At 44.1% G+C, this 27375-nt stretch overlaps 3 protein-coding genes across 3 annotated transcripts; 2 read left to right on the top strand and 1 right to left on the bottom strand.

The window, feature by feature from the left end:
• Window positions 1-513: 513 nt before the first annotated feature.
• Window positions 514-7790, bottom strand: LOC6608171 (COP9 signalosome complex subunit 7). The gene is made up of 5 exons (XM_002032880.2): window positions 7517-7790; window positions 7204-7456; window positions 1288-1508; window positions 949-1102; window positions 514-810 (listed from the first exon to the last, which is right to left on the bottom strand). Exons 1-5 carry the CDS (start codon window positions 7700-7702, stop codon window positions 788-790), a joined length of 837 nt encoding a protein of 278 aa, XP_002032916.1. The 5' UTR covers window positions 7703-7790; the 3' UTR covers window positions 514-787.
• A 3305-nt stretch (window positions 7791-11095) lies between these two features.
• Window positions 11096-11478, top strand: LOC116800709. Its single transcript, XM_032717191.1, has 2 exons — window positions 11096-11177; window positions 11264-11478. Exons 1-2 carry the CDS (start codon window positions 11096-11098, stop codon window positions 11476-11478), a joined length of 297 nt encoding a protein of 98 aa, XP_032573082.1.
• Window positions 11479-16974: 5496 nt separating this feature from the next.
• LOC6608170 (UNC93-like protein) lies at window positions 16975-27165 on the top strand. Its single transcript, XM_032716907.1, has 6 exons — window positions 16975-17092; window positions 23926-24317; window positions 25352-25897; window positions 26173-26600; window positions 26663-26825; window positions 26888-27165. Exons 2-6 carry the CDS (start codon window positions 23956-23958, stop codon window positions 26952-26954), a joined length of 1566 nt encoding a protein of 521 aa, XP_032572798.1. The 5' UTR covers window positions 16975-17092; window positions 23926-23955; the 3' UTR covers window positions 26955-27165.
• The last annotated feature ends 210 nt before the right edge of the window (window positions 27166-27375 follow it).

Below are 27375 nucleotides of genomic sequence, written 5' to 3'. Positions count from 1 at the left end.
TCGAATGAGCCAGGCTTTGTCCAGGCAGCAGGAATCGTCGGTTTTCGCGAAAACGCTCGGCCGCATTTTCGTAATTACTGCAATTAGTTTAGTGCACTTTGTTAATCACGCAAGGGTGCGTATTTCCACGTGGGCTGGCTAATCATACGGTAATTTATCGAAAGCGTGCGAATTTACCATGTGCAGTCATAATTTAACGAAAACAATCCAGAAATGAACACCAGTCCAAGTGCAAATTAGAATTCCCATCAAAGGAGCTACGGATAGATTCAATTTGCTGCAGGTAATTAGCCACATATATAACAACCAAATGAACAAATGTACACATGCGCTACTAAGAGACCACAGCACGCAACGTTTGTGTTTAAACGTATGTGTCGAGTAAACATTTGTCTAAGCCCGAATTATTTTGACATTAATTAAACGCCCATTATAGGCTGTCCGCAAATCACAATGGCATCCCATTTAAAAGAGCCAATCACGCAGATGTGGATAAATAAATAGTCTAATTAATGTGCATTTTGACGTATGGTTTCTATTATTACAGGTTTTGTATTTGTTATTTATTGGCGATCACTTTGATGCTAATTATGGAATCCTTCACGAGGACAGCCTTTATCTGGTGAATCGAACTGAGTTTTGATGGGATTAGCTGGGAGGCGAGTTTCTCCGAAAGCCGAGCGGTTTCCGCCCCTCAGGTGCCGCGTGGAGTTGCCTGCGACCTTGGGCGTCGGCTGGCTCCATTGGAACCAGCTCCTGACTCGTCGTCCGCTCGACCGGCCTCATCTCACTTGCTGAACTTGAGGCCCACTGCAAAAGGACGAGGAAAACGCACCCAGCGGGTGAGGAAATACAATTAATGAGAATGTTTCTAACTAATGGCTTTGTAATGAAGCGGGGGAAGTTCTCCAATGTGATTTCTCCTCCTTTTTTAGCTGCGTTACCTACCTGCCGCGCTGCGTGGATTCCTCAGTTTGGAGGGCTTCTTCCTTAGCTCCGATTGACCCAGTCCGCCACTGGTTCCCGGTCCATGGGTGTCGATTTGCATGCTCTCATCGCTGTCCGAGGTCTGGCTCTTTAAGACCTTCTTAAGATTGATGAGCTGGGGGGATTAAAGCAGACAAATAAAATTACACAATCCGAAATCTGATACTTCTCTTGTAAGTAGAAATGTTTACTTTAAATGTGTATTGTAACGTAATGTAGATTTAGAAGGGATCTAACAAAAATTCGTAGTGCCAATAAATCTAGTATGAAACTTAAGTATATCCATTTTTTGGTACTCACATCTTGTTCCACGCGCTCCTTGTTTATCAGCCTTTTGGATTTCTCGGCGTTCGCGTACTTTATCTGCATTTCGATGCAGTTGGAAACGCTGTCGCAGGAGTTGACCCACGCCTGAAGGGTTTCCACGATCTGGCCAGTGTATCCGGGCGGAATGTCGCGGCCCTGGGCGTAGTCCACCTCCAAAATGCGTGTGTTCTGGAACAGCTTTCCGTGGATGATGTCTGCGTGGAGGATTAAAGGGAAAATTAGAGAGTTTTCTCCTTCTTTTTCTGTTGCCAACTTTTTCTTGACTAATTGCCCAGAACGAGCAGTTTTTGAAGTTGGCCAAAGTGTCGCCTCAAGTGCCAGCTCCTGAGTGCACTGAAGGCCATTGCAACAAGTTTGTTGTGATGCCTATGGACGAATGGAGCAGTTTCCTTTAAGGCAACTGTAACTGAACAAGGGGCTTAAGTTTCTAGAAAATGGTAAGTATCCTTAAAGCAAATCTACATTGAATGGGCTAAAGCAATAAAGCAAGTAGGTCAAAAAGTTAAGCTGGGCACGGTAGCTCTGGAATAACAAGAATCCGTTCTAAACAAGAACGAGGGGCACATCTACGGAGTGGGTAAAGCTGGATAATACGAACGTAGCTGGCGAGGAAAATATAATTTCAATATTTTGCCAATGCATTTGATTATTTATTCAGCTTATAAGTACAAAAAGCATAGACCGATAATTCGCTTGGATTATTTACAATTCCGAAATTAATGATGATTCCCTACCCGGCAATAAGCACGGTGCGCAGTCAATGACGCCACCTTTATCCCACACAGCCAACTCTCAATCAATTAAACTGATTAGAAAACAGTTAGATGAGCGCAAATACAACAGAACGAAGCTGGCTACAATCAAGCAAATGGAAGCCGGGTTCCATAAATCCGAAAATCCGCACAGCAGATTCCCAAGTGTTGGCCAAATACTGTGGTGACCCAGTCACACACAATGGGTAATCAAATAGCAGCGTATTAACTTTTGTTTTCAATACTTTGGGGCGATCTCTTTAAGCCAAATGAAAGTAGCTTTGGGGCGATTAGCTTTGTATTCTGACTCAATTGGCAAATATACTCTGCCTCTACCTCTACCCCGATCCGAACTATGGCCCGAGGCCTTAACTTGCTCGGCCGAGGAAGTGGCTAAGTGACAGCCGCCTCTCCGCTCGCCGGTTTTGGCCATGGCTAAGCCCTAGTTAAGTCCTTCAGCGCTCTTTGCCTTTGACTTTACGACCACTTGTGTCCTTGAGTCTGAGAGTCGGCGGAAAGGCGGACTCGGACTGGGTACGAAGTCTGCGGACCAAGTTTCTGTGTTTATGGCACCGACTTTGCGTCATAAATATTCACTCAAATATGCAGGGAATTTGCCCGAAGATTCAATTTCTCGCATCCACTCGCTCAGACGCCCTGCGATTTGGGTTGACAATTTGTCAGACACTTTTCTAATTAGCTGAAGAGTTGGCGCCAAAATGCTTATTGATTTGATGCCTTCGAGTGCGTCTCGAATAATTGGAAAACATGGGAGAATTTCGAATTCCGCTGTTGCGCGACGCCTTGGCCACAAGTGCTGTAAACTGCCTGCGGTTTTCCGGCGCTGACATGTGTCTGTGAAAACTGTAGGCGCCTGCTGTCGCGTGCGGAAAATTCAACGCCAGGGCAATCAATCATGCTTACTGCTCCGCCCGCAAATTGCGGAAAAAGCCGTTGAGGGACAGCAGAATGAATCTTCGAAGCGGCAGAAGGCGATGATGTCAAACCGCCGACGGCTGTGGTTCTGTGGCAAATGCTGATGAAAATCCAATGGCTGTGGCTATGGCTATCTGAAGATGAATGGAAACGTTAAAAAACGCAGTCCGTGGTACAAAACCTTCAGGAATTTGACCACCACGGCGAGTGCTCTTTTGGTGACTCGGAAAAAACGCGTTTGAATTTGAAGTTGCCATGAAAAGAATGGTACGATTCTAGGAACAACGTTTGAAAAGACAAATTACACCGTTTTTATACGCTTGCTTCACCAAGTAAAGTAGACTGATCCAATTCTAAAATAAATCCCAATTCTTCATCGATTAGGCTATACCCGGCTGTCGTTATTTAGATAGATAGATTTGTAATAGATACACTAATAGTTGTACATACACCTTGAAAAAGACTCACAAACAAGCGGACATATAGGCTTACATACAAACTTTTAACTTATAGGACCTGTACTCATACCATTTACGTATTAAAAAGTAAAAGGATCCATTAGGACCTCGAGTTCTGGATACCTGTCGCTGACAGCTTAGGCAACTCTTCAAACAGTTCCCCACCTGCCCCAGAATATAGAATTTATTAATTGAAATTCCGAACAAACCCGAACGACAGCAGCAGGCAAGGACAAACGGCACAAGACAAAATTTGTTAGAGGCGTTTCTAGAAAAAGGGTTTGGTTCTAGCTGTCTGCCTTCCAGCAGTCATAATTGTTTAATTATTAAATCCCTCTCATTAAAACAGGACTTTCTTTGTTTCGGAAACTATAAGCCCCTAAAATGGACACTGTTCGCAAAACAGTGAAAGTTCCCAGAACTCATTTAAATTCCGTTTTTTTTAATTGTTAAGGAAATTGCCGTACGCAATACAAATAAAATTAGGAATAAATAGTAGTTTAAGCTCCTTACTCACTGATATTTATAGTGCTGGGAGCAGCAGCTCTTTTGGGAACCCCGGGCCATACACTCCACTGCAACCGCAAGCTAGCGGACTAGAAACTTGTGCCATCAATATGAGGCGGTGGATAGCTGCTGCAAAGTTTTCACCTAAAACTGACAAAGTGCTCAGCGCAGCCACCCACAGACACTCGCCCTTCTCAAAGTTTTCCGGGCAACCCACTGCAATGGGCCCGCGGCGCCGAAAACTATGCAATCAGAAGCAGCTGCGAAATCGGCGGGTCCCGAGGAGACGGTTAAGTCCGGATTTAGAGCGGGGTCGGCAAACTGCGTCTCTTTTGGGTACTCGTCTCTGCGGCGAGGTCGCGGCTTGTGAATTAAGGTAAACTGGCCTTTGATGTAACAGCTTTTCAGAGGATAAAAGCCGCTTTCCATGCAGTGTTCCCGTCATTGGAACACTATTAATTAACCGATTGCGAAAGGGGCTTACACTTTTTGCGGCCTACTCAGAAAATGTTATGCACAAGTGGCCAGCGCTTTCGTACTTCGCCGTGCATCCCCCAAACAAATTCATCCTACTTCTCTCAGAATTGCAAATCCCCCGGCCCGGTGGAAAGCTAGTTCAAAAGCCGCTCTTAAGCACCCTGAATTATGCGAAACTTTTCTTTGACACACAAAAGAAATTAAAAAAGTGCACCAAAAAACTAAAATCAAGAAGGCGCATTCTGCGACACATTCTGTAAATCCCAGCAACTCGACACGGCAACAGCGAGGGTGAACTCGGTGGCATTCCGAGCCACCACTCTCGCCTCGACATGAGTGTACAAACCGTTTTGCTTATATTCCTGCGATTCCCAGCATACAGCTACTGGTGCCGGGATGTTATTGCAGAAAAAGTAGTTCGAGGCAGTTGGGAAAATATTTGAAAATGCCTGGGAGATTGAAAACCACCGAGGAGGTTCTGGTGGGGAATGCTCGACTGATCGATTTTAGGAGCAGATACCAAAGACTCCCGCTTACAGCATTTTTGGGGACGGTTATCCGCACTCTTGTGTATTTTTACTCTTCAGGAATTTTTACGACTTACTTAACATTCGTAGAAGTGTTATGAAAGGCGAGCAAAGAACTAAAATACAAGTTAAAGCACATGACATTGTCTTGAGAGAATACTGTTCCATTACTTGCTATTATTATATCTGAAATGAATTTAGATAATTTTAATGTAACCCAAACACTGAGCAAATCCGAAACAATCAAAAGCTGGCCCACTAATGGAACGAGCCGAAATGAATTTCTGGCGAATTTGAATTCTAGCAGGCATTTAATTACCATATCCCCACCCCAACGTCCTGGTAGACAAATTATGCTCTAATGGGATGACCTGGAATCGCGACGAGGGAACCACTCCACCTGCCCGCCGGCTAATGGAGGCCCCGCTCCGTTGCCAACTACATTAAATTGCGATGTCAGATTACGGCGCCTAATAGAACGCAATGATTTCGCATTCCGCCTGACATCTGGCACTTGCCCTCCTGCCACCCGCAATGATGCTCTAATGATGGCTATCATAACATAAATCTTCGCTGGGGCGGGGGAATTTATTTGTCCGTTCATTGCCTGGATTTGGAAAGCAATTAGGAGGGGCAGGTGAGACGATGTTGCGAGGAGCACTCGCCGGGCCTTGGGGAGAATCATTTTTTGTGGGGCAGATGGCGTTGAGTTGTCACTTTATTTGCTTACATAATGGACGGCCAAGAGTCCATTAAAAACTTCTGAACGCTATTTGCTTATCCAGCGCTAATGTTCTGGTACGTATGTTTGGATTGTTCTATACGTCGAGTGGGCACTTGTCGGGAGCCGCTGAAAACCGAACAGGACTAACCAAAAATCCGCCGCCTGAAGGGCTCGTTTTCCAGCCCCATATTACACAGCCTCTGTTTGTTTTCGTTCCGGTCCATAGATCACAGGCCAAAGCTCAAAAATCAACAGCACCAACAAGTTTAGCACCACATTCGAGGGCCCTAAGTATGCTTACACGAACGATGTTTCCGAGTGCGATATTTGGGCCCCGGCTTCTGGGTGTTGCGTTTGATTTAAGGCTTTCGGCAGACATACAATGCAGACTGGGTCCTCGGTCCGGAACTACAAGTGCAAAGTGTGTAAATATGCAGCTGTGCCGGCGCGTAGTGATGGATTTCAAGTTTCTATGCAACAGTGGGAAAATTATGCACATCATCTACCAACAATCATCTTCTATATGCCAACTAAATCGAGGCATAGCAGCAGCTAATTGCCAGTCTCAAATGCACAATTTTGGCTACAAATCTCTGTTAGAATTTTAAGTATTGTATGCACTGATTGTAATCGTATGAAATTACTCCTATTTAGGTACATACAAAACTACTAATGGTCAGCATTTTGACAAAAGATTTTCCCACAGTTGGAAATATTTACGATTTGTGAAACAAACTTTTTATGTGGCAATTACGGAGCGAAGTTTGATTGTAGGCGGCCACCACTGAGGCGTGAGCTCAAAAAGGAAATCATCGAGGCAAAAGTGTTCATCCAGCTGACGACGTCGGCAGCAGTAAAAACTGTTTCCCCGCGGAGATGAGTTGGGCAGAATCAACTGGTGGGGCGCCAGACCGAATGGCTTAATGAATCTCGCCGAGCATAATCCTCGTTTCTCCGCCCAATTGTTTTCGTTTGCCAGGATGCGCCAGCTGTCCCGGCTAATCAAGTGCACTGCCCAAAGGCGGTGGCCGGTGAGTGGTGGTCTGGAATGGGAGGCGCTAGACGGCAGCACAACTTTGTGAATCTACTGCTTTTACGGCTGCTGGGCCGCCGGCGCAGGTGTACAGCTGCTCAAAAATGCAAATTGAACGAGAAGGCGCCCTTTCCATGGTGAGAAGTAGGCAAAAATTAGCATTTGATTTAATAATGGAAGCTGAGGGAGGCAGGGTCGAGATTTGTCAGTTTGGCACTGAATTGGCTGGACTTTCAACTGAAAAATGAATAAGTTTGCAGCCCAAAAGGAAAAGGAGGAAAACTTATTTTGTTGAATGCCCTAGAAACCGTGAAATCTTTTTCATGCGAAAAGGCAAGCGTTTTGTTGACATTTGAGAGGTGGAAACAACTGTTTTAAATGAGTTTTGGGCAAATAAAAGTAATGAAACATTGTAGAGACTACATCGGGGCTGTAAATTTAAAACCCATTAAGTTATCCACCTAGACGAACTCACCCGCATAGATGGCCTCTATGATGATGTCCTCCAGGTGGCGGACGTTGTCGATCTCCAGCTCGCTGAGCAGCAGGGCATAGGGAATGCTCTTTGCCTTGATGGCCAGCGAGACGATAGTCAGGTGCTGCAGCTTCTTCTGCATGGCAGGAGTCAGCTCGATGAACTTTTCCGGCTGTGCGCGGTAATCCTTGTATGTGCCGTATGCGAATAGGTTCAGGGTCTCGAAGTGCTTTGAGTCCGGACCGTCTTTAAGCTATGTGTGGATTTGTGGTTGGTAAGTTACTGCCAGGAGGTGTTTCATTGATGGACGCACCTGCAAAACGGATGGCTCCGCCAGTAATTCGCCAAAAACAAAGACATTCGGCGCTTCCAGGGCCTGGCGAATCACATCCAGCAAGGCGGCGCCGGTGGATGACTTGGCCAGGACACAGAACTTCTCCAGGAACGTCTCCTTGCTCTTGCTCGGCTCCTCGTTGGCCAGCAGCATGTCCTGCGTCATTTTGATAGCTTCAAGTTGGTTAATTTGTTTTAAATTCTGGGATTGTTTTGATTTTTGCAAGCACACTGCCAAGTGTGACCGTTCATCGATGGCCAAATTATATCGACCGGGCATATACCAGACATAAGCTTCAATTCATTCTATCTCATTAGTGTAATTAGTTCTAACTTTTACGATTTACTTACGATTTAATTTTTGTATATCAAACCATCAAAAACAAAGTACAGTAAGTTTACAGTTTTGTAAAAATATTATTTGTTATGGACCATAATAAAATTTTATTAAATTACAGCGCTGAGTAAGGAGAGTGTATATACTGAATATACCAAATGTTGTGATGAACAGAAAAAGGTCACATTATTATTGCTCTTGCAAAAGCTGACTGTCATAAAAGTAAGCGCCAAGTTTAAACAATCTGAAGCTGGACAGGCACAGTGTGGAAAAGTAAGTTAAAAACTTAATGTTTATGCAACCTTAACCACAGATACTAACCCGTTCATTATGCTTATGATTATTTTATGTTCTTTGGGGATACCTCCTCGCTCGCTGCATTGTTTTTCCTAATAACAGCCTACCATTTGCACTTACCTCTTGGAAATGTTGGTCATTATGTTAAAGCAGGGCATCCCCATTTTAAAAACCCTTTTCGCTCCACATTCCATCCGGCGGCACACACAGACGCACCCTAGGGGGCTGTAGAAAAAAAGGAGAGAAGAGGGCGGAAACGGCAGGCTGGGCCTAAAAAAATATATTCCTTGAGCCACTTTGGGCTGCCAAAACTTTGCGCCAGCCACACTTGCTATTATTGCCGTGGGTAGGGGCGGTTATGAGAATACGAGTATAAAAAGGCGCAGGGTCAAAGTTGAAAACCCTTTATTGTGTCTGGGGGGTTGACTTTGGCATGGAAGTGGGAGTGGGCGTGATTGGGACCGCCATTCCCTGTATGAGATGCGCCAGCTCATCGATTATGAAAAGTTAACTAAAGGTCAGGGACCCTCGGGGATACACACACACACACAGGATCTCCGGAAAAAGGTGAGTCCGAGCCTTAAAGACACCGGATCCGTTTTAAAATTGCCCACAGCCATGTGTTCAATTTTGCAGCATATTTTCCACTTGTATCGCTTTGTTTTCCATTCCTCTTGCAATGTCGACACTTCGACAGAAATTGACCGGACTGTTTTGCAATTTTTCCAATTGGATTGGCACGCCTACCGCCCACACTACCATACTCCCAAATTTTATGGGATTTGCCAAATTTGCCAGTACGCAGCCATTACAAAATTGGTTGTGATTTTGATTCTGTTGCGTGCGTTCGGCTGCAGATTCGCTTTTGGCTTCCATCCGGAGCGGCGGATGTGGTTCTTCTCCTGCGGCGACTGCTGCCCGAATTGCATCCGTGATTAGTTTGCCGTGCGTTTGAAACATTTTTGGAATAATGCGAAATCCCGCTGCCTTTACTTCGTTCGCATTTTGCGGCTTGCGTGCGCAAAGTTGCGCCCATCGAGGATATTCGCTCTCCAACCGACGAGAGCCTGTGGCCATTCTTGCGATGGACCACTGGTGGTCAGCAGGTGGGGATTAGAAATTACTTAAAAGATTGGGCATAGCGAAAAAACGTGGTTCGGAACTGAAGAACACCAAGCTGAAATTAAATGGTATCGTGCAGGTTTCCCATGTTCTGAGATTAATCTATGTGCAAATGGATGTAACAAATACCAACTAAAAAGTGTAACATATAAAAAAATAGATCTAAAATTTTAGGTTTTAAGTTAGTCAGTAGGATGCTATATATGGCATGGTCATATATGGTCTCTGGCTGGAAATCCTGCAGAGGGTAAACTATAGTAGACTTTCCGCCTTGCCGCTGATTCTCGCATTTTTGAAAAGCTCTTTGTCACGCCGGCAAACTTTACCCGCTCTGCTCCGTGTTCTGGTTTTTTGTGGATTTCACTTTGTCATTAATTTGGAGCACAATGAATCGGCAGTTGGCAGGTTGTTCGGGTGTTCAGTTTCCCGGGATTTCAATCCTATTTCCGAGATTACCGAACGAGGGCGTTCAATTTAATTTGCGGGCAAAGCAAGGACGTCATTTGCCAAATTCATGTACTCCATCGTCGGTTCAGCTGGCACCGAGCTTTAAAATTAATTACACTTTTTGCCTTCTGAATCCATCATCGGCTTGCACATTAAAATCATTGGCGGGGATCCCCGCCCTGCCACGCCCATCGCCCGACCGACAATTTGCTTACTAGCCCATAAAAATGTATGAAAATAAAATATCAACACAGTTCGAGGGGCCCAAAATGGCCAAATAAAAGGACTCAAACCCGCGAACGCGCGCCGCATGCAAATGTGGGTGGGGCCCCGCCGCCTCAGTATCCTTCAGACTGTCCTACGGCCGTATAACAGTGTACTAAAACGTGTCCTTGCCCCTGCCGCGGCACTTTGACCAGCAGCTGCGGCCACGCTTTCGCTTTCGCCTTTGGCTTATCATTTTTTATCGGCAGGACAAAGACTTGACCTTCCTTTTTAGTGAGTTGGCTGCTCTGCTCATTAGGACTCAAATTGCTTTCCCCGCCTGCAACTGTGTGCGATTGAGCACTACCCGAAAAAATTTATCGATGAATAAACGGGGAATTGAGAAGACATAATATTGTTCCTTTTTTAAAGATGATATAACTATTTTGCAGCTTGATCTTAACTTTGGGCCAAATTCTTATGAGGCTTAATGACTAAGCTATAAGGGGAAGGATTTAAACGACTCCTTTAGGTTTAGATAACACACCTATTTTTTGCGAGTGTTGTACGCGATTATTTGGCTTACTGAACGTATTGTTATTACTGCTGGGGCAGTAGCTCCGCTTATCGATGCAAATGACAGGCGGCCGGGAAACTTGGGCAACTTGGCCCATTTCGGCGGAACGATGTTAACTTGACCCAAATCACGGACTTTTCGCGCGACTCGAGCCGAGGGACACTGCTGGCAGGGACTTAGGGAAAATGGCGTACAGGAATACAGCGTAATAAACAAGAGCCTTTGAATAACTTCATTCAGCGAATGCAGCCAAAGGTTGCACAAAGACTGCTGATAAAAATTCCCCCGCTCTGCGACAAATTACCAAGGATCCTTTTAGAGCCAAACTTTGTAGCGAAATTGCTATGGCAATGTGGGATGGAGTGGAGTAAAAATGCAATTTGTATCGGATTCTCGGACCTGGAGAGCAAAACGCAAATGGACACACGGAACACAGCCACCTGGTTAATTTAAATTACATATTGTTCAGATTCCCTTCCCGCGAAATTCCCGAGTGCCGACCGGACAAATCAAGCAGGGCCCACAATTAGCCGGAAACAAACTGTCAGTTGTTCGCTGGTATTGCAGCGATAACAATGTTACATCGAATTTCATCACAGCCCCCACTTTCGACCACATATCCAGCCAAACGAGAACAGGATGTGGATATGGTAAACTAGGAAGCCACAGCGACCTTCCTTGGCGCAATCCCAATCTAGTCGTGCATGGCGTATTATTATAACGCTCTTTGTTTATATGCACCAGCGACGGGGAAAATCGAGGAAAAACTACTTGCTGTGCTGGCGATAAAAACACGGATACAAACCGATGTCGACTGGTGCCAGGCACAAGGATAACCCGTGGGTGGTGGGTGTGTGCTCGAATCGATGAGCAGCCGGGTCCTGGCCCAACTTGTTGCCAATACAATCAATTCAGCATGTCGCATATTATTTTAGCTGTCTCCGACCGAAGGAACTAAGCCAAATTTGCAACCGCAGGTAGGGATTTTTCGATTAGGTGTGTTTGGATATGTTGCTACTTTGGCTTAGCATCAGTACATATCCTGGTAATGTCTTGTGACACCTAGTTTTAAGGTAAATATATATATACATATATAGAAGGACCGATTGAAACACAAAATATCCTTAGGCATACAATAGAATATGATAACAGATAGAGTTGTAAATGTTTTAAGCTTTATACTTTTATCAAATTCTTGTTATTTAAGCTACATTCTTTGCCAGTGATATCATATTAAGTTTACAAGCAGTGCGTAGTTAAAGCAGCTTACCTTGCAAAGGTGCAGAAATGAGATTAGTTGTCTAATGTTCCGTCTAGTTTGTTACCCTTTTTGGGTCCCTGTCATTTGCTCTCTATCAGCTAAGCTGCAAAGCGGTTCGCCTGACTATATGTACCCCAATTTGTCTGATGTTCTGCCGATACCCGAACTTCGTTGTGCTATCCATCGCATTTTGAAGTGCAACCGGTAAGCACTTTTCACCAGATAGTAATCCTGGCCTTTTGGAATGCTGAATTGCCGGAAAGCCGCTTTTGTCATGTAATCGAGAACTTAAACATTAGAAAGTGGCTGGGGCACTAAGCCCTCTGCCGGGCCATCAATTTCAATCTGCATGCGTCTATTTTTGGGCGCATGTAAGCACCTGACAATGATTGGGATTGGGATGCGGGATGCCGTGTGCCGGGCTTTTAGGTTTTTAGGCATCCTGGGATAATGAAATTGATGAATGTTTTCTGCCGTTGCCCGAACAGCAAACAAGCGGCCCATCAGAGAGCAGGAAGCCAAGACGTGTGTGGAGCATTATCCCCTCGGAGGAGCGAACAAAAAACCAATCAAAACAAACGATAATGCTGGCTGACCCTCCTCGCTTCCGTGTTTGATGATGAGCCGGATACGGATAATCGGGATGCCGATGCTATTAGGAGGAGGGCGGGCGGATTCGATGATGTGTTGATTGCCCCCAGATGACCAGATGAGCTGAGTCGATTGGTCAGCCGGCAGTAAAATGCGCTGCATGTGCGTATATAGAAATCAAATTAAATCACGTTTAAATGGGGCAGTAAAGTGCTGCCCTTTGAATTCCGCCTGATTATGGAGCGTCGCATATTTGGGCCACCGATCGATTTCCATTCCGGCCAGGATTGACCAGTTGGCCCTCTAATTATCGTTAATTAGCCGAATTCGCGTGCAAGTTTTAAGCTGTCGGACATTTTCAGTGCCAGCGACTGCTGTTCGCGAGCCTTTGTCAGCCTAAGCCCCTGGATTCCTTTATTCAGGACTGTGTGCCATTCATCGCAGCTCATTAGTTGCTCTCGGCAGCAAATTAAACTGGCCAACAACGGTGGCCGAAAGTCGATTTTCCATTCATCTTCGTTTCATTATGTTCCTGGCGCACAGCAGATAACCCAGACCCGAGAGCGCGCCATTGACAAATTTATTTATTAACATTCGAGTTCATTAAACCAAAGGCAGCAGCTTGGCCGCCTCAGCTGGCTTTCACACGCTTGGCTGGAAGTTTGGGCCGGGCATAAATCACTAGGCCGTCGATGGTGCCTTAGACCCCGCCGACTTTCGGGACGGAGCTCTATCATTTCTGGTCGCTCCGACAAACTTTTCGAGGTCTTGCCGCGAACAATAAAGTAGTTTTTAAAGCTGCGCCGAAAATTCTTTGTTGAGGTGCCACAACAACACACGCGGCTCGCTTAATCCATAAAGATTTATTTGTCGGGCTGCAGAACAAACAGATTTTCGTCCACTACGCACCACCCAGCACCCACCACCCAACCCACCCGCGATTGGCCAAAAGTTTTTTAATTAAATTTCCACCAAATGGGCGGCGCATTTATATGTAAGTGGAACATGTTAAAGTTTTGCACACTTAGGGCGGCCTTAATAATCTAATTAAAGGAGTTCCGGTTTGTCATCCTGAGCGGATGACTTTGCTGGATTTAAGTTTAAATTTGGAAACGCCGAACAGTGGAATTTTCAATTAGTTTTTGTCCGCTTAATTGCATTTATCGTGGCCCGTGAATAATATATTTTACACGGAGCCCAAAGCACCGAGGAACACGAAATTCTTTGATGAAATTTTCGCCTAAAAGCGGATTGATGTCAGCCGGGCAAATTGCATTTTATATCGCGTATTTCGTTTGGTCCACCTTTCGGACGATTTGCCTGCCCAGTTTCCCTCTAGTTGTTGAAAGTACTGATAGCACTGATAGCCGATAGCCCAGTTGTAAGCCATTTGAACCGCGATAAGGTCGTTAACAACTATAATAATAACTGATCAGAGCCGTGTTTGATTTATGTACGGCTGTTTGATTGCCAGGTGAGCCATGCCACTCGGTATTCAAATTGGAAACCAGAAGCTGATGTATCCATTTTAGGAAGCCATTGCAGATGCGCATAATTGGAGTGCGATTGCTTGTGAAATGGACAGCTTCATTAGCATGCCGAACATAATGCAACATGGTTGTACAAATTAAGGGATCCGAGCACTGAGTTAATGCGGTCACAAATGCGGGTTATGAGCAAGAAAAGGCGTATCATCGATATTTCAGTAAGTAGTTAATATGAATCAAATTAAAATATTTGCAACATACTATATGAAAGAGAGAAGGGCGGTGGCGTTTTTGTATTTATTATTACTTAAATTGATTGCATTTAAGTGGCCTGCCCGGCGTAAATCCAAACATAAAATCATTTTCAAATATTCAGCCGTTGGTGTGCATTTTCGTCGAACATTATTTCAATATGGCTTTATGGTATTGTAATTAACCTGATTGTTTACTCATACATGTACACTATTATTCCAGCTCAAGTAATTTGATAATTATTTTAATTTGCTGCTCCTGCGAGCCTTCGGATGTGTTGGCTTTAGGCTTCAAAAATGTAAATTTGATTTAACAAAATGTTTGTTTAATTTAATGCCTAATTGCTTAGGCATGTTATAATTCAACTACAAAGGCTAAATATTTTCAAATTAGACTTAAAATGTTCAACAGTTGCATTCCAAATTGTTCGGAACTAACTAATACCTAGAACTTATTATTAAGCCTAGATCGTTTTGCATTAATTTATTTGTATATTTTTAAGATATCATGGTGAAACGTAGATCATTGACTCCCTGATGTCCACTTTATTATGCAAAGTTCCCAAAGAAGGTGCCATTCATTAGGGGTGCTTATTTTGCAGAAAAGTTAAATAACTTTCATCGCATTTTGAAAATTAGTCAATTTTGAGTAGTTCCTAAGTTGCCGTCCTGTTTTTAAAGGATGTTGTGCGGTGCCATTCTGATTTCTACGGATTTGTATCGTGTCAGGTTTGTCCCAAATGATGGTTTGCGTGTTGGCTTAAAAGCTCAACAATGTGGATGTTATGTTAATCAGTTATACTGCTCGAAATGTTAGAATTATTATTTCGGAAGGCAATCGGCTTAAATTTCAATATTTAAAAACTAGGTGAAGTACATTTTTAAGGTATACTCCTTTATTCTTATGAATCAATCTTAAATGTCCTTCACTGTGCTACGTTTTTAGTCAAGCAATTACAATTTGAAAAGACATCTTAAGTGTGGGGCATGAATAATCATAATCGCTACGATTCTAAGGAGGTGGGTTGTTTGTTGATGGACTATTCAATTAGTTTAATCAGACAAAAAATACACAGCAGAATAAGAAGAATGCAAATGGTGTAAAAATAAACCATTAAAGCGATTCATTGATTGTATCGAACTAAATAAACGAATGCACCGGATAAACAGCTGCAACAATATTATGTTATAGTAGTATTTAGCGTTTATTCTAATTGTAGCGAGCATTGTGGAAACGTAATTATTCAGTGATTTGGAAACGAGCACTATATTAATAATGAAATTTACCAGGCGGTCATATGAGAAATTGTGTTGTTCAACGAATTAGTAAGACTAATAATGGATTTACATAAAACATTCAATGGTAATGGTAATTGGGTAAAATATTCAAAATCGACATTTATTTATTACCTGTTAAGCTTGCTACAGGACATCTAGCATGCCAAAAGTGTTATATTTATTTTAGATGAGTCGTTTATTAAACGTGCTAAATTTAACCACGCAGATTATTCGGCGAAATTGCATTTTATGCAGCGCCAACAATGTCAACAGCCTCAAAAATCAAAGTCGATTCAGCTGACAGCTAATGGCACAAGTTCACTCCACAATTCATATGGCAAAAGTGTCAACTTAGTTGGGCGGAGAAAAAGGTGCGGAATGGAGTGACCCTGAGACAGAGCGCAGAAATATTGCCGGTGGTCGAGTGAAAGGTGTCAGGCAACTGGAGTTCGAGTACGTGACTCTAATACTTGACCAAATCCATTGGCCAAGTGAATTGGCCACAAGCGCAATGGACCACAAGTCGAGCTGATGTTTGAATTTCGGTTTTCTGGCTGCGAGCTCATAAGCGGCTTATGCAAAACACCGATTCGGGTGTGGAATCGATTTAAAATCGAGTGTATCACTTACTCGACGGTTTGCAGGGCAGCCGGCCAGAATAAACAAAAACAGAAACAGATTTTAAACCCGTTTTAGTTGGTGACGCACCGAATGGAGGGAATTTACGTGTGGAACTTCCCCCGGTTCCCGCGACTCAAATCTGAGTGCCATTTCGGGGCTCAAATAATTGACGCTCTGCGGTTTAGGTATGATTCGCATTAATCACGGTTACAATTATTTGCATGTAATCTTGCACAAATTAGTGCAGTCGAAATGGTTCTCGACTGCGAATGATTGAATGCCGGCGGAGCTTCTAACATTTTATCTCCAACCTCTTGCGACACCCTGTTCCCTTATCGCACCTTATCTGGTGGGAAATTCGGTCTAATTGAGGCGAGAGTTCGATGCATTCACAGCCACTTTCAGTTCATTTTGGACCACATTAATAACAACTGCCACAGGCACTTGTTTCACACTCAACAAACACTCGGCGGTCACAACTCGATGAAAAGTTAATTAATGTAACTGCCCAAAGACAAGCGACTATCTAAATCGAATCGCCAGTGTTTGTCGTTCATTACACTTCCTCGACAAGCAGGCAAGGTTCATTAGCTCGACATGAATCAGTGGGTAAGTTGAGTTGGCGGCGACAACGCGGCGTATGATTAATAACAATTATCGAGATTCTGCCAAGTGAAGATGCCACGCCACCTGGTGGTCAACCGCAGACTTGCGGCCAAGTGGGCATCGGAATTAGAACCTTGACACGCCTCCGCCGGCGTCACGTTTCTTTAACTGCCACAAAATAAGCCTCGGATGCTGATATTGGAGGCGATCAGAAACATCTGAAATGTCGGATTTATGCAAATCCAGCGGCATCAAACCGAGAGCGGAGAGCTCAAACCTGTTGCTGCCGTCGCATTCATTTCATTTCCATTCCATTTCATATTTAGAAGTTCGCGGTCCGAGATGTTAGTTTAGTTTTAATTGCGCTCGTAAACGGTTCACTTCAATCCGATCAGCTCTCTAACGGACACCCGTTCCTAAAAGCCATTCAAATTCCCTTTTTGGGCTGTCAAGATTGAAAAGTAATATTCAATTCAGGTAAACTTTGCCATATCTAGTGCTCTTCGCAGTGTCGTTGTTGGTGGTAATTTTTACTCTATCGCGGTTTTTGCATTTAAAAATTGAATAGCAGACATATTGCAAATAAATGTGAAAAGCTCGACACGGAGCTTAATTAAAAATAATAAAGTGAACAGTCAATAAGAAATTTCCAACAAATATTGATTGAAAAAATTAATCAGCCAAGTGTAGCGACTAAGGGATGCCCAATATGGAATAAGTGTGAACTCAATTAAGCCAGAATGTGTGCACTTGTTTGTCAAATGAATTGAATTGGCTTATGTTTTTTAAACTTAATGCCTTCGCTCAATCAGAGTTCTTTAACTTATTAATGCCATTAAGTAAATGTTTGATTTTCATATTCGTCATCGGGAAGAATGAAGGCCAACGAGATTCCATTTTTAATTAATTATGCCAGCAGGATACGAGCCAGTTCCTTCGGCCGTAATTAACCACATGTGTATTTCATTGGCTTCCACCTTGACTATCTTTTCCCACCCACACTTCGATTCTGGGGCCATGTTCCGTGGTGGTCAAATATTTTTTTAACGAATTAAAGCGGACCCGGAGGCAAAAACCCTTTTGCGGAGGGGAAAACATTGAACGCAAATACGCATATCTATGGAAATTACATTTTAATTTAATTAATATGCGGCTGCGAAAGAGAGTGCATGTCCAACCCATTTTCCGCTAGCTATGTAGATTCGGCTGAATAATAAAATAAATTAAAAACCGGAAACTGGTCAAAACCTTAACCGCCACAATGTGGTATCGTTTGAACTTAAAGTATTTTGAGCACGTGTTCTTTACAAGATTATGGTCGAATAGTAGCTTCAATCCTTGATTTAAGAGTGCATATGCTTGGACTCTAATTAGCCCCTTCTAATTCAAAGCAGATAAAACTAAATAACTGCATTCCGCAGTAATTGGAATATAGAACAACAGCCGGTTCTCAGAAAGCGCAGTACCGCGATTCCCTCCAATTTTTTCAATTTGCTTTGTCCTGAACGGAAAACTTATAAAAATGCTCGGCGGAAGCGTGAAATTGCGCTGCGAGCACACACCATGCGTGGGCGGTAATGGGCGGAAGTGGGTGGAAGTGGGTGATTCACCACATTACTGCAACTGATTGTTGGTAACCAGACAATGCAGCTACTGCCAACTAGTGCAACTTCGCTCATCAGCGATTTCAGCGAGCAGCATGTGGCACCTATTTGTGTTATCGTTTTGTTAGTTAAATAAATTATGGTGAATGTCGTTCGGGGAAGGGCCTCTGTGCTCCGTTGGCATAAATTGCATTTGCAAACTAAGTACGTAGCTGGCGCCATAACATCGAGTTAAGTCCGACCAGCGAAACGTGAGCGTGTCGGGGTACCAGCGGAGTTAGTGGAAATCATTGAGAAAATTGCATCATCAAGAGCCAGCAGCAGCAGCACTTCCCATGCATTCCATGTTGATCGTGCATATTTTACCATTAATACGGAACCCAACCCTTCCAAAAGCATTCGATGTCGTGTTCGTGGTTGTTTGCTGGCATCTCGACCACTAGCCAAGAATTTCCATTAGGCTGCTTCTGAAGTTCAGTTCATGGGAAATGGAATCCAGATAGCCTTCCTTTCAGTCCGGAAGACAATAAATTATAACCAGAATGGGTAATCAAATAGGTCACAATGGCATCTGTTCGAGCCTCGAATCTAGAGTCATAATATGCTTTGAGATGATAAAGACCTTGTCATGGGCAATCAACTTTCAAAAACATATCTCTGTATTCAAATCATTTGTTGGCATTATTTGAAACAAAATTTAATGATTTTTATTGGTCCGATTTTAAATATGAATAAGAGAACACTTCGGTTATATGTTTTGATTACATGATACATCTTAGTGCATTAAAGGCTTAAGCTTCCGTCTTTTGCACAAAAATTAATGCTCAGATTTCTGTAATTCGATTTCCATACACGCTGGGCCAAAAAAGCAAACTATTTACACTTGATTACAAAGTTAAGCACACGCCCTCAAACGCAACTGCCGGAAAAGTGGAAAATCGAGTACATCAACAAGTGCACACACACATAAAGTGCAGTGGGCGAACGGAAAACGCACTCGCACACTGGGCCAAAAGACAAGGCAACCGGAAAAGGGCGGAAACGCGGGAGGGCTGCGGCGGGGAGGCGGCTAGGAGGTGGCAGAGCGGAAATGAGCGGCAAACACGCAGTCCCAAGCGTCCCACCGATGAAAAGTGAATAAATATTTAAAGATTGTCGTAGCTGTTAGTAGGGAGCCAGCAAGTGCATCAGCGGGTCAGGACTTGACATTTAACCCCGTAGCCACATAACCGGGGCGGCTGGGAGTGTGTGTGCCACTTCATTTCCGTTTCCGTGCACTTTGGAGCTGCGTTATGAGTGCGCCCCACCTGGCTCCTGGCCCTGGCTCCTCCGCTTTTGTGTTTCGCACATTGTTGCTGCATCTTGTCGGCAGTAAAGCGTGGAAATTAGTTGGGGCGGCGATGGCAAAGGCACCTAAGTTTCCGCCAGCTGCATAAACGTGGCCACAATGTTGCAGCTGTGAGGAAAGAGCTTGGGCAGGATCAGGACTCATTCGGCTCCAAAGTTCTGGAAAATGCTGTTACTAAGCCTTTACTGTTTCTAGTACACGCGTAGGCCATTTAATATTATTAAAGCAATAAGTAATATTTTAAGCATGGAATCAGTTATATTTTTATCTAAACGTAGTCAAAGCCTGATCAGATTATTGAAATTTACCAATTATAGACTGCATATTTATTTTCCATTTCTGTGCAGGCTAAAATTATCTCATTGACCATCAATCAAAGTGATGGATGCGCCAATATTTCCATCAAGCGATATCAACAGAGCCAGAACTTGTACACTTTTTATTTTCAAACTTCCCTTGTGTTAGTAGCCTGATAAATTGGCTTAAGTCGAATTCAAAGACAAATTAAGGACTCAAAAAGTCTGTCTTAACTCTTTAAAATCAAATTTTAATTTATTTTAAACACGATTTATTCTTTAGCCCGTGTTCTCTTTGCTTCTGTTAAACGGGGACTCTCTTTCGCTGTTAAACGGCGACTGTGCCGAACAGGGGAAATTTTAACAGAACTGTGAACGAATCACGGCCATGTTGCGTTATTAAAGTGAAAGTAGAAATGATTTGATTGAACAGGGTCGGATATATGTACGTGAATATGGTCGGGAGGGGTGGCCAACTCAGCCCACCTACGATACGATGTTATTATTGTCATTTTTATTGGTCCCGAACTTCCGCTGGAGTAATGAAAACGTTTACGTTTGCATTACGCCGCTTTTTCTTTTTATATGGCCGAAATTTTAGGCCAAACTTTTGACGCACTCGTCCACATAAAACCAGTGTCGCGTCGAAATAACTGGGGCATCGTTTAGTAGCGGGGCTTGGGGTTTTCCGGGTTTCAGGTTCCCATAAAAAATCCTGTGGGGCCTGATGGCATTATACATTTATGATTGACATGCCGGCGAATTGGGTATTTAATCGAATTTAAAGAACCCACTCGCCTAAAGCAACTTAGTTGGCCATCATCAACGAACCTGAATTATCTCCTATTCAGTGTAATCAGTAAAATGGCCCAGCTCCATTGTTTTCACTTCCACGAAGCCCGTGATTATGGTCAAAAGGAAGTGCTGCCTGACAGTGAATGAATCAAGAACGAGAATCAGAGATTAGGCAGAGTGGGAGTTGGATTATTTTCATTCAGATAAAATCGACGACGGATCTGGGATTGCCATGATTGCTCATTTCGAACCATCGTTGCCTTCTCATGATTATCCCTGCAAAGATACAACGTTTAAGCAGTTTTTACCGATTTAATTCGTTCTTCGCCATAGCTAGACCTAGCTAGGCCTCACTCACTGGCAATAAAGCAGTTATTCCCTAGTCCATAAGTGGCCCATAAAAATACTTCCTAGCCGGCGGCGAGGCGAAATTTATATACCTACCGCGATGGCGCAGGAATAATATTTTATTTTATCCCTGGCCACGTGTAGGTAGATTTCACTCCATCAGGCGAACTACATGGCGCTCTTTCATTTTCGGCTGCTTTGTTGCACGCTGCAAAGCTTTGCCGAGGGACATAAAGTTCGAATGCCACAATAGTTTCGCATCCCGTGGATCCGCTGCATTGTTAACCCTTTGACGGCGCCATAAAGGCCAGGTAGTGTGCCGAATGTCAAAGGGACTGGATACTGCATTGTATTCAAACCTATTGCCGCGGATGGCGGCGGATTCAGATAGTTCGCGACAGCTTCAAATCAAGGCTGTCACAGCATTGCCACCATTCATTGTTCTCGCCGAACACAGGATTTGATTTGGACGAGTGTCAAAGGTTCCCGGCTGTTCTGCTGCCTAGTCAAGTTTGCCTCTTTTCCTGTGGAAAAACACTCATTTGGCCGTTTTGGCCGGCTTGCTGCCTAATTAACAGGCAAAACTCCAGACTCCGCAGCCACATAATTGATCTAAAGTTAATTGCGAGGCATTAATGCCTGATGAGGCCAACATGTGCGGCTAAGTGCCAAGTTGTTCCGGCCAGGACTCGGATTCGGGCGTATTTATTTGCTCTGTGTCAGCGCCATAAGTCAATCTATTTGTTTGGCCCAAGTCCACAGCATGTACATATGTGAATTTTCCCTTTTTTGGGGCGGTGATTGATTAGTTTTGGATGGGCGCAAGGTGCGTGGGGAGTGGGGGAGTGGTTGCTCCTTTTTTGTGTAAACAAGAACCTCAGCATATGCCGAAGTCGATTTATCAAATCTAAGCAAATGTGAAACAAAGTTGAGGAAATGCAAATTGAAGTTTTCAGCGGAGATTTATGGGCCAGCATCCATACACTTCAAATGTAAATATGTATATTTAATTTCGCACCCATTTCACCGCCACTTTCGGTCGACTGTCTGTCGTCTGTCGTGCAATAATTTAAGTAAATTACTGGTCGGCCGCATAAAACCGAACAGAATCATTGTTATCAGGCCCTGCCCAGTGGACTCTTTCCCATTTTATATAAAGCCGGAATGGTCTTTAACGAGCCAACGTCATGTCCTGGGGCCTGGTTCTGTTTAATGCTGTAGTCCTTTGAAGGTATGGAGTGGCGGTGCGGAGGGTGGTGTGCATAAAAAACAAATGGCTGGCCATTTCGGTTGCGCCCATTTTGATGATTATGCCAGATTTTCATTTAGATGATGAACGATGATGCTCCTCGTTGACCCAGCATTAGGTGAAGCGTTCTATTGGAGCACCCCTTCCCTTTAGGCTGTCAACAAGCCATTGAGAGTTCCCTTTTTAATGGGCCATGTTCTAAATTTCAAGTCACTTCCCTGTCTGCTGGCCAGCTGATAAAGACAATGGCCAATCTGCATGTCCCTCTGATTCGTACTTGAGTTATGTGTAAGTGCACTTGACACTGGCCAATTATGCATGCAAGCCAGTGGTGTTCGTCCCACACTGCGTATGATGAATGTTTTCGCTGTACTCTGGTAATTGTTTCTCTCTGATTTACGGCTCCGATTTCGATGGTCGGGGCCTTTTCAATTGATGGTTGGGCTAATGACGAAGTCAACTTTTGGCCAATTAATTTGGCCACGCTCCACGGAACGCCGCAAGGTATGCAAAATCAATTTCCACTTAAGGCCCCGAGGTGGGGTAACGTTTCAATCGGTTTGTGTACCACCATCGATTTACATTAAGACAAGACAATTGGCGGGGGTGCGGGTGGGCGGCTGTGCAGCCACTCAGAAGTTGGCAAACAAGCCTTTAACATCGTATCAAAGGTGTAAAATTTCATAAAGTGTCGTTGGCAGGGCCAAAATCAAATGCAAACAAAGTCAGTGAAACGTTTTCGGGCATCATCATCCCACACACCCACAATTCGGGGCGTAGACGGGCATAAATTCCTGGATGTCAGACGGGGTTCGTGCTGTGAGGGTGCCCAAAGGATTATAAGTTGCGAGAGTGTCCTTGAGGCAGAAGCATTCCCGAGACTTTTCGGGATATGTGTGTGGGCGTGGCTGGCGCTTCGCAAGCGGGCTTATTGCAAAACCCAAAGCTCCGAAAATGTATGGCCGAGACGAAAGGCGATATGAATAACTTAAAGCTGATCCTGTGGACTTGAGTGAGCAATCAAAGCAGCGGGACTTCGAAGGGTTCGTTTTTGTACTCGAATGGTTTAGAAATTGGCATATCAGAGGTTCTGAATGCGAAATATTCTCGTCCCAATAACCCAGTTCTGTTTCAGCCAACAAAGCGCAATTTCAAACGTATAAATGATTCTACAAATAGATGGGGAACATCAATTGCGGAAGTTTAGCGACTGTAGGTTAATCAATTAATGCAGTAACATTGACTAAATGTAAAACTGCTAGATGTTCAAATCGTTTTACATTCGTTTCCTCACTTTAAACTACAAGGAAATCGTTCAACAAAGTCAACCAAATGTTTAACATAAAACTTTCAACGGGCTTAAATAGCTGATATCAGCTGGGCTTCTTACATAGATGGCTTATAAAATAAGTTTTGTGCTTATTTAAGGAAACGAAATGAAGAACACAAATACTAGTAGCTAGAAAACTTGAGGAACCATAACTCACTGTCCTACAGAACAGAAATCTTTATTTAGCGACGCTGCTTGCAACATGCACCATCTGCTTTCATTCTTATGTCTCAATTGTCGATCCTTAAAAGACCATGTCCCTGGACATCCTTCTCTACTTGTCTGCATTCAGCTGGACTTTGCTAACAGAATACCAAATGACCGCTATTGTGTTCTACAGGGCCTGCTGACCCCTGACCCCGAACTGGACATGGTTTACCCCAGTGACACGTCGGACGCCAACAACGAGGAGCTGGCGCTGGAGCACAGTGTTGCACATGGCAATGTCCACGGCAACGGCACTGGCACGGGCAGCTCACCCGGGACAACAACTGCTCCGAACGGGGACAACAAAGTCAATCAGCGCCACTACGAGCCGGCCGAGCGCTTCATCATCACCAAGAACGTGGTTGTGATAGGCCTGGCTTTCATGATTCACTTTACGGCCTTCCACGGCACATCGAATCTGCAGAGCTCGGTGAACGCGGATAAGGCCCTGGGCACCACCACGCTGGCCGTCATCTACGGCTCGCTGATACTGTCCAACATCTTCCTGCCGATGACCGTGATAAGGTGAGTGGACAATGGTGGGTACGAGGTCACACACTTAAAAAAGTTATTTGAGCTAAGTTAAATACGGGGAAATTGCAAATCATTTGATATATGGATGGTTCATAGTTCACTGACATTTGCTATGTCATAAAACAAATAGCAACACACACCTCTTAACTATTTAGAAATATAGTGACTCCAACAGACATAGTGACCTCAGCAGAGACAAATCTTGATATAAATATCTTGATAGATATTGATCATATATTCCACAGAGTAAATAGAACGGCACATTGCAAGAATAATTAACATATCTCGAGAACATAATAGTAAAAGACTTTGGAGCAAGAAGATAGAGATCTCAAATAGTGAGGTGGAATATCATATCAACTCATGAATAACATACAGTGAACAATGTTATCTTCTTCGTACCCGATGAATTTTCAATGGGCGATAGACCGAACCTGAACGTGTTTCAGAAGATGATCGGCTTAGGAAACAATCGAAAGAGTACTCTTAGCATAATTGCCCATTTTTGTTTCGCATTTCCTGCGCCTCGCGAGTGGATGAGGCTCATCTCGCGACGTGTGGCATTCCATAAAAGTTTCGGTGATTGTCTGGTGGTGTTTTTATGGGGATTTTATGCAGATGTGACAACGGCGAAAGCGCAGTCAGCAGACGCCCCGAAATGTGTGACTCCGAGCGCATTTGGCTGTAAAAATGTCAACAGGAAGTCCTTGGATTATCACAGGTCCTTGTGCCGCTCCGTCCCTGTTCCCGAATGTATCCCAAATCGGGGCGGCCGGATAGCCACCCATGTCTGACATTTAAACAAATCGCTAATTTATAGCGAGCCCCGCTTCACTTGGCTTATTCGAGGCACGAACTGCTGGCTCAGGCAACTTTAATCAGTTAACTCGATTTATTTAGATTTATGGCCTTGGGCCCCGAAATAAATGACCGCCTGCTAAGCATGTGCCACTTGCCACTCGGCGCTCACCCATCCTCTGTGTTTCCTATTTTTCTACTTTTCCATGTGCTTGTTTCATCAACAGATGGTTCGGCTGCCGGTTGACCATGGCGCTGGCCCTCTTCGCCTACATGCCCTACATAGCCGCCCAGTTCTACCCGCGGTTCGAGACCCTGATCCCGGCGGCCCTGATGGTGGGTTTTGGTGGCGGGCCGTTGTGGTGCTCCAAGTGCACCTACCTCTCCACCGTCTCCGAGGCACTTACCCAGGTGCGGGGCAACAAGTCGCGCAAGGATGTGAACACCGTCAAGTTCTTCGGCCTGTTCTTCATCTTCTACCAGATGGCCCAGGTGTGGGGCAACCTCATCTCCTCCTCGGTTCTGACCCTGAGTGCCCCTGCTTCCCAATCCCTGGCAAATGCTTCCTTGGAGCTGGAGGTGCAGCGGGAACTAGAGAGAACCAGGGTGGCCGAACTTTGCGGGGCTCGTTTCTGTCCCGGAGTGGGAGCAGAGGCCAATCCGAACCTTGTGCCCCCAGCTCCGGAGCAGATCCAGCTGCTCAACTCCATCTTCCTCACCTGCATGGCATCGGCTGTCGTCATGATGATCTTCGGCGTGAGTTCCCTCAAACGGTAAGTACACGAATGATTCTGTTATATTTGACTGATCAAACTGAAATAATATTAGTTATATGGCTTGGAAATATAGCTTCCTTCCGAATTTGAATCACCTAATCTTTCAAGGCCTAATAATAATATATATATATTGATATTTTTTTCTTAAATTAAGATTTTAAAATTTTTCGAATGTACATATATGGGCCTTAATTCATAAAGAATTTAAATATGTAATATAAGCTTGCGATATCTAAGACATAATAGGATTTTCTCCAATTAATGATCCACAGCTATGGAGTAAAGCGCGGTGATACTGGCGACGGAATGTCGGGGCTGAAGCTCCTCACGGTGACCATAAATCTTCTGCGGAAACGTCGCCAGATCCTGATGCTGCCCATCACGATGTTCATCGGGCTGGAGGAGGCCTTCCTGGCCGTGGACTTCACCCGTTCGTTTGTTGCTTGCGGATGGGGGATCTCTCGAATCGGGTTCGCCATGATATGCTTTGGCGTGGCGAATGCGGTGGCTGCCGGAATCGCAGGCGCGCTGGTGGAACGCATTGGACGGGTCACCCTGGCCGGACTGTGTGCAGTGGTCAACATCTGCCTGCTTACCTACATGTACACCTGGGAAGCGCGGGAGGGCGACTATATGAGCTACTGCACCTTTGCGGCGGTTTGGGGCATCTGCGATGGAGTCTGGCTGGTTGTGGTCAATGGTGAGTGAAGCTCGGACTAAGGCTTGTCGCCAAGATTGGGTATTAAACTAAGCTATTTGCAGCTTTTTATGGCATTCTGTTTCCGAACCATCTGATTGCCGCTTATAGCAACTTCCGCCTGTGGGAAAGCACTGGTTCTGTTATCGGCTACGTCATCAGTTCGCAGCTTTGCACATCCACGAAATTGGTGATTTTGATTATTTTTATTTTAATAGGCTGCGTGGGGTGAGTTTCCAGTTTGAATTTCTCGTATTTTTAACTGATGTTCGTAAACTTTACTTCAACAGATATGGCCTCATCGAGTACCGCGTTTGGCAGAAACAAAAGAACTTGGAAGTCATGCTGAGTGACTGATTAGCTCCTGAAGGCTAATTCCATAGCTTGCCATTTTCATTTCTGATTAATTTTACCTATTCCTCTAACTCATTTTCGTTAGGGGAAATAGATATAAAGCTTGAATCGGATCCAGAGATAAGAAGTTGTCTTATGTGATATTGCCAAATATTGTTAGAAAATTCGTTGATTTCGTTACTGAATAAAACCAAGTTTGTTTTAATTTTTTAAATAGTATTTTTTATTACAATCATTTAAATATTTGTTCAGTTGTAGCTGTTTTCTTGCTATATACCATTTAAATTTCGTAGTTGAAATATTTTTTCGTTTCTTTTCCATCATAATTTTTGTAAGTTGCTACATAATGTTACTTAGTCTAAACACTTGCTGTCTTTTAGCTTGCTTTTGTTCTTTTTGAGTGCTACCATATAGAGTTATCTTA

This window comes from Drosophila sechellia, chromosome 2R (genome assembly GCF_004382195.2).
Source record: "Drosophila sechellia strain sech25 chromosome 2R, ASM438219v1, whole genome shotgun sequence".
Classification (NCBI taxonomy): Eukaryota; Metazoa; Arthropoda; class Insecta; order Diptera; family Drosophilidae; genus Drosophila; species Drosophila sechellia.
This window is presented reverse-complemented; position numbering and strand designations above follow the sequence as displayed.